The sequence below is a fragment of the Wolffia australiana genome, chromosome 8, assembly GCF_029677425.1.
Source record: "Wolffia australiana isolate 7733 chromosome 8, ASM2967742v1".
In the NCBI taxonomy this organism is placed as follows: Eukaryota; Viridiplantae; Streptophyta; class Magnoliopsida; order Alismatales; family Araceae; genus Wolffia; species Wolffia australiana.
Window position 1 is genome coordinate 8,844,389 of NC_135842.1, and position 7,173 is coordinate 8,851,561.

General features: G+C 36.1%; 1 protein-coding gene across 2 annotated transcripts; it reads left to right on the top strand.

Annotated features, from left to right (window-relative positions):
* The first annotated feature begins 784 nt into the window (after nt 1-784).
* LOC144706897 (putative complex I intermediate-associated protein 30) lies at nt 785-6,086 on the top strand. Of its 2 annotated transcripts, XM_078579981.1 has the most exons (8): nt 785-1,006; nt 1,748-1,830; nt 1,895-2,008; nt 3,155-3,205; nt 4,843-4,934; nt 5,122-5,202; nt 5,277-5,375; nt 5,706-6,086. In XM_078579981.1, the coding sequence occupies exons 3-8, from the start codon at nt 1,918-1,920 to the stop codon at nt 5,892-5,894; spliced, it is 603 nt and encodes a 200-aa protein (XP_078436107.1). In that variant the 5' UTR covers nt 785-1,006; nt 1,748-1,830; nt 1,895-1,917; the 3' UTR covers nt 5,895-6,086. The 2 variants fall into 2 exon arrangements, with proteins under 2 accessions (XP_078436107.1, XP_078436106.1); XM_078579980.1 differs by lacking the exon at nt 1,748-1,830 and having other exon boundaries at nt 786-1,006.
* Nucleotides 6,087-7,173: the final 1,087 nt, after the last annotated feature.

The window sequence follows — 7,173 nt, forward strand, 5'->3', positions numbered from 1 at the left end:
GTCATCACTTTCATCTTAGATCATATTTCATTAGTGCATGACAGAGTACATAACAATGAAAGGTCAAAGCAACATAGATCAAGTATTGAAAACATGAAAAAATTTTTCATTTATATTTTAAGATCATTATATAAATTTGAAATTAAATATAATTTAACATATTAAACCCAATTTATCCAGATTTATACAATATATTGAGAACTTAGTTGATTTTTTCAATATGAACACTAATTAATTCTAGTTAAAACACCTCAGTCGGCGATTCATTAGCATGAAGGTGGTGGTCTAACACTGCCATTAATTGTGATTGGAGTGGAGGGAGTGATGTGATAAATACTTCTGGTTATGTCAAAAATAGGCGGCATATCATCACACTCACCGTCATCATCATCATCATCATTATCATTATCATCGTCAGCATCATCATCATCATACTCATCATCATTATTCTCATCATCATCATCATAGTCATCATCATTGTCATCATCGTTATCCTCTCATTGAGTATATGGCAGCTAGGATGACACTAACAGTGTACTGTTAGGATTGCAAGTCTATCCTCTAATGGCAAATTCAAGACAATATGTGATTTCACATCATTTTAGAATGTTTTACAGCACAAATTATGATGTTATATTGCATGAGAGCCAAACTGTCACACATTTTACTATTTGTTCTTAGTGAAGGTTAAATCCTTGGTATTTTCTGAAGTACACAACATTTGCAAGATAAATTCAAGTTTCACCGAGTCATAACTACAAGAAATGATATTTAGGGGGAATGTACCCACCAAAGGGTCTTTTAATGGGTTGATCTCCCCGTCGTTGTTCATCGATAGAGGATTCTGATCATTCGTTTAGTCTTAGCGTGGATCTCTCATAGAAGAGCGAACTTCGTTTCTTGTTCCTCAGTAGCCCTCCTGAGTTGCATTCATCGAAGTGGAAAATTCGGAAAATGTCGAGGTTTCGTGGACTTTGGCAGGCTTCTGTCACTGCGACGAAGAGGGGTAAAGAAAATTTCATCTCTTAATAGTTAAATGGGAGTCTGCCAACCACCTATTCGTGAAATTTTTGTGCTGTTTGGGAGCGGCCGTGTTTTAATTGATAGATTGGATGCCGTAGAAACAAAGTTTATGAGAGATAGAAGTAATCTGGCTATTAGCGTTTTTTTTTTTGATTTGGGATTTACCAGAATTAATTTGTGGCATCGTCCGCAGTTTCATTTCGCCATGTGGACTGCACTATGCTGTAATTACTAACTTTGTCGTGAAAGAATTATAGGGATCGTTTTATGAAATATTAGTTCTTGCCACTTTATTATCTTAGATGTCAGTTTCATATGACTGCGTATTTTTGGGATGTTTGGGACCGACCTTTGGTTATTTGATTAGTCGGATACCGCTGAAATAAATATAGTGATACCTAAGATCAATCACAGTCTTTACATGAAAATTACGAAGAATTAAAGTCTGCTTTTTGTTTAAATTATTAATCTGTGACACCTTCGTTTTTGTTTCACAATACGGACTGTACCATAAATTTAATTTCTTACTTTATCATGAAATACTCTTCGTAATGATTTATCATGAAACATTTGTCTTCCTCCTATTTTCTGTTTATGTCGCATACTGTTTGGTTTCCAGAAATCTGCTTATTTAAGTTTATTATTTAGTTTTTTTAATTTGCCTCCAATTCCCGATGGGGTTAAAAAGCTAGTTACTCTTAATCATTCTTTTTACTGAACACAGCAATTTGTGACGCCCTCATCCATTCACCGAATTTGTCTGTAAACTCTGCTTCTCTCTGCTGCTCAGTCCGTCTTGCTTTGGAGGTTGGCTTTCTTATCTTAAGGCTGTTAACCTGCTCTGATTTGGAAATTTTACATATACGCACAGCTCTTGCGTGGAACGTTGAAGATATGATGCCAACGTCAGAAAAGTGCATCTTCAATTTCAATTCAAAGGAGGAGATAAATAAATGGCATTTATATTCAGATTCTGAATATGGAGGTGCAACTATGTTTTATTACACATTTATTTATTGACCTATTACTTCTTGGAACCTGGAATCATCTTTTATGAAGAACATCCTTTATCATTGAGCTCATCGGTGTAATTACTTCGTGATCGTTTGATGATAGGTTCCAACAAAAAACCTGGGAAATATTTTATTTTCATGAAAAACTTCAAAGAACTCTTATTATTTTGTAAAGTGAATGATATGTTATCTATGTGTCTCGCTGTAGCTTTATTGGTTAGATTTTTATCTCCACTTATTCTGAAAAAATAATATTAGAAGGAATTGAGATCGGGAACTCTCTGCTTCTAATAACGTCTTAACTTTTCTATAATATTGAGAAGTACTCTGTCGTTATGCTACATCTGGGATGGAAAAATTTCCTGGAAGAGCTCCAGTCACGTTAGGAAACGTGGTTATGCTCTAGTTACGTAAGTCCTAAATTTATTTGCTTCAGTTTATTTCATATATATGTAGCAATGGAATTTTCTTTTAGAAAAATATACCAATGAATTACAGAAATTAGGCGACCTGATGATTTGTGTATATTTTAATCTTAGAAAATCCTGCCAATTAGTTGTAGGTGTGTACTCTTGAGCTTCGGGTAACACTTATCATGCAAGAGATAATTGGAGCTCAACCAAGTTTTTGAGAAACTATAAAGTTGGGGTTAATGGGTTTTATTTATCCGCCAAATAATCTAATTATTAGAACTGTTCAAGGTCTTGATCTTCTATTTTGATGCTCCTCTCTATGGTGGCAGCAGACACGAGGCCGACGGCTAGGGTTTGAATAAGCCAAAAAGTCGATTTTCCATTAATCCATACTGGCTTAAATACCAGCCATTAAACAAGGGTATGACTTAATCATAGAATAAGTCAGGTGATAAACAATCACATTGGCCACTTACAACTGTGGGCAACATCTAACGATTTAAAGAAATAGAAGGAAAAACTATATGGGCCATTTGTAATGTGGCCCATTTAAAGGAATAAAGACTGAAAAAATAACGTATAAGAAATCAGAACAATGTCTCTAATCAACACTTCTACATTTTCTTACTTGAATTGTAAGTGTTCTGAGGGCTCCGGTGTCTTTTTTGTTTAGTTTATTGACATGTTTTGAAATTTGTGCTCTAGGTTTATCTTCAGCATCCTTGGAAATTGCTGACTCGGCATCTGGCTTAACTGGTACGTGATGTCTACAGAGTAAGCTGATACATGTTCCTTTTCGGTTCTCTTTTTCCTAAAAAATGATTGAATATAGCTCTACCTTTTCCTCCAAAAGCTGTTGAACTTGCATTCAATGTTTCATGGTTGTATAATGAACGAGACAGAACCGGATCCTGGAGCCTTTAACCATTTAAAAAGAATAAAGGCTGTTAGAAATGAATTATATCTTCGGCTGTTAAGATATTCAAGGATGAGTGGAAAAACTATTCCGATAAAAAAGTAGAAACGAGTCACAGAGAGATAAAAATTCATTTGTTTAGCCTCCAGGGGGATAGCGTCAACTTCCCACTATGGATTGCCAAAGATTTGATGACAACAACAGTATATATTTTGTCTTGGATTAAAATGTAGGTATATATATTCATATAATGTGAAACAAAAGGCTATTCTGAATTTAATGTTCTCTTTGTCTACAGAATCAAGGAATCCTCTCGGTTTAGAGAGCAGATACGCTGGATTGAATCGCTTAGGCTGGTTAGCATTACTGAGATAAATTTAAGGTAACCAGCCTATTACCTATATGGGTTTGGAGCTGGAAATCAATTTAGGTCTAGGGCTTAGCCTTTAGAACTTCATGGAAACGTTGATGCAGTACTGTATTTGGAGACACGCTGCAAGACCCTTACTCTTTGAGTACTTGTCCTGAATCTTATATTCTTTGATGGTGAGATCCTTAAAGAGATTGAAAAACTGTGTCTGGTTCAATCCAGTCTGGCATGTTTCCTTTCCATTCAGCATGTGAATGGGATGACAACCTTCTGGACAGATGATCCTCACACCTCTCTAGATTTTCAGAGGTTCTTTGGTCCATCCATTAAGAAAATTGAGTGAAAAAGGAGAAGAATCAAACCATGATGACAACTAGAAGACGGTGGCCAGTAAACAATTAGTACAAAGGTAATAATGTCTAAGCCTATGAAGAGACTTTGTTCAAGTGATGAGACTTCTCCTCCTTTGACCTGCAAGGAGAGCGAGCTTTTAAAAGAACTCTTTCTCAGTTTAAAGAAAGTAATCCATTTAGAAATGCCTGACCTATAGATAAGGTCCATTTTGAAGATTTATCCATTCATTATCGCGGAAGGCATAATCAGACCTCATGAGCATTTCTACAATATTGCATATAGATGGATGAAAAGAAAAATCATAAATGAGCGTATTTAGAAGAGAAACAGATAATATGGTACTAGCTAACATGAAGTGCATGATTATGCCTTCCGCCCTTTTTTACCTGGCATATGCAGAACTTATCTGATCGTAGTGCTCCAGTCTCATTATGAGGAATAATTTTGGAATTTTTAATACTCCAGAGTTGTGATTCAAAAAAAATACAAACTTAAGAGTCAGCATACCTGAAGGTTTTGGGCGATAGTGCTAATCCTTATAGTAGTTTTGCAGTATTATGCAGTAAATAACTTTTCTGTTCCTACCTTTCATCGTACTGTTGATACACTAATGCATGTTCATTAAAATTGTTATCACTTTGGTTGTGTTTTATTCAATTATACTTAATACCTCAGGTATATCTAGACAGAAATTTCGTGGTCTCTTGAATTATTTAACGTTCTTATTTTGACAGTACTTTTCTGATTGAAAAGGTATTTTTTCTGGAAACCTCTCCACGGAACTTGCCGGGGATTCCAGATGGAAAATAAACCGAAGTGGCTTTTGCGGAATGCGTTCAAAGAAGGTGAATAACGGGTCTTCATTTTGCCATTTTTAGTGGCCCGATTTGCCACTATTGCATGCTCATTGAATGTAGATTGTTTTTAGTTCACTCTTATGTACTCCAAATCGGCTTAAACATGGTTAGGTGAAATCTTCATGCATTTTTCATAATATTCTGTTTTTTTCTTGATATTATTGTTTTTATGCAGTTCAATGGTTTCATTGACTTGGACGCCTATGACACGATCTCCATGAGATTGCGAGGAGATGGAAGATGCTACATATCTACAGTAATCACTTCAAATGGACACTAAAGCTTAATTTGACCTAACCTTGCGGCCATTAATGATTACTCTCGATGCAGGTATACACCGAAAACTGGGTGAACTCCCCCGCTCAACAGGAAGACAACTCATGGCAAGCCTTTCTTATCGTACCCAAAGGTCACTGGCATACTGTTAAGGCGAGTTGGCCATATCTCTCTCGCGATCTTTCCAATTGTTTGTTAGTCCATCCATCCATTGATCAATTTCTCAATTTATGTGTCTATACTTTCTCCCATCTGTCCATGCATCTATTTATACATGAATCTGTCGATTGAATCCATCTCTCCTCTAAGAAATATGTCCTTTCACTGATCTATCTATTTATAACTTCATCCCTCATCCATCAACCTGTCCATTGATCAGTCCAACTTCCGTCTATCCATGCATCCATCCATCCATCAATCAATCTATCAATTTATCAAACTATTTATCCATCAATCCTGAGACCCTTAACTGTTTCTTTTCAGGTCCCCCTTTCCCGGTACCTTCCAACTTGGAGAGGAAATGTCATAGACGTAAACCTAGAAATGAACCCATCGAGAATTGTGGGGATGTCTCTATCTGTTAATGCCGAGGGAGGTGTGCCGGGGGCACAGACCGGCCCTGGTGACTTCAGACTTGAGATAGACTGGATCAAGGGCCTGAGAACTCTTTAGGTTTCTGATTACTTTCTCCAATGCAGCCAACATTTCGTGCCGATGCTGTGGCTTCTTTTTAAGGTATAGTTGGCTCATAGAGTAGACAGAGTATGCTCATGTTTTTTGAGACTGTTTATCAGTTTATAATGCTTAGTTTGTATGATTGATTTCCTTCAAAATGTTTAAAAACAACTGAGCTTTTTATTTCAATGGCTCTGCTTGCACAGACACCTACACATTAGGATCTCAAAATTGCAAAATTTTGTAGCATATTGCTATCGTGGGGAGGCCCTCTGCATTGACATAAAAAGAGAGATCAAATAGGGGATCAGAGAAAGTTTTAACTTGTCTACCCTATCAAACAGTCCCAAGCTTTACAGTGTAGTAGTGTATTCAGAGAAATTGCAAATGCCATACTTAATATAAGATCACATAAGTAGTATTTTGTTTCTATAATGTGTGTGCTTAAGAGTGATATTTTTTCATGCAGTGGGTATTAACTGTTATATTCTGCATAAAATATGTGGAAATCCCATACGTATCCAAATGATACAATGATCTGGAAGCTTCATTTAATAATAATGAAGAAGATGCCCAACATATTCACAATACTTATCCGTGATAATATTTTTTAAGGAATATGATAATATATGAAAGCTCTTATTATGTTTGATGACTTTTAGATGATAAAAAGTGCTTCTTTGTATATTTTTTTTCTGATCGTGTAATAGAAATTAAGTCTAAGCTGAAGGTAAATATTTTATGATGCTTATGTATCGGGCTACTCTCCCATCTTTGACATTAAAACTAATGTTTACGCATTCACACCAATTGTTAGGGCCAACCCTCATTGACAAAACACGTTGAGGCTCTGACATTTTGGGGTGGAGTAGCCAAATAATCTGCGAAAAGTTCTTTGTTTTTTAGTTATGTTTTATTTCTTGTACACCAACGGGTCTTGTTTCAAGCACATTGATCTGTCAATCTGGTTCCCTGAGTTTGCTTTCCATGTATCCATACATTATGATTAAGTCTTGCAATAGTGGTACTTGGGAAGTCTTGGTCAGATTGACTTCTATCATGGTTGTCACAAGAGAACACATGGATTCAATCACCTGTGTTTGGACTCAGTGGCCGACAAGACATTTAGCGTCCTTATTGATTAGAGGTCCACCACTGCAAAGTTTCTTTGAAGAGAAATCCCAACAGTTAAAGGCTTCCAAAGTTTCTTTGCAATGGTCATCTTAGGGAATTTTCCGCCAATTTATTTTCTAAATAACTTGTTACTATTGTAGAC

Bases quoted from the DNA above. Each gene is read 5' to 3' on its own strand.
- LOC144706897 (XM_078579980.1), top strand. From the start codon at position 955: ATGTCGAGGTTTCGTGGACTTTGGCAGGCTTCTGTCACTGCGACGAAG. The intron at 2,009-3,154 runs GTGCAACTATGT...TTTGTGCTCTAG, and splicing joins TTCAGATTCTGAATATGGAG to GTTTATCTTCAGCATCCTTG. The intron at 4,935-5,121 runs GTGAATAACGGG...GTTTTTATGCAG, and splicing joins GCGGAATGCGTTCAAAGAAG to TTCAATGGTTTCATTGACTT.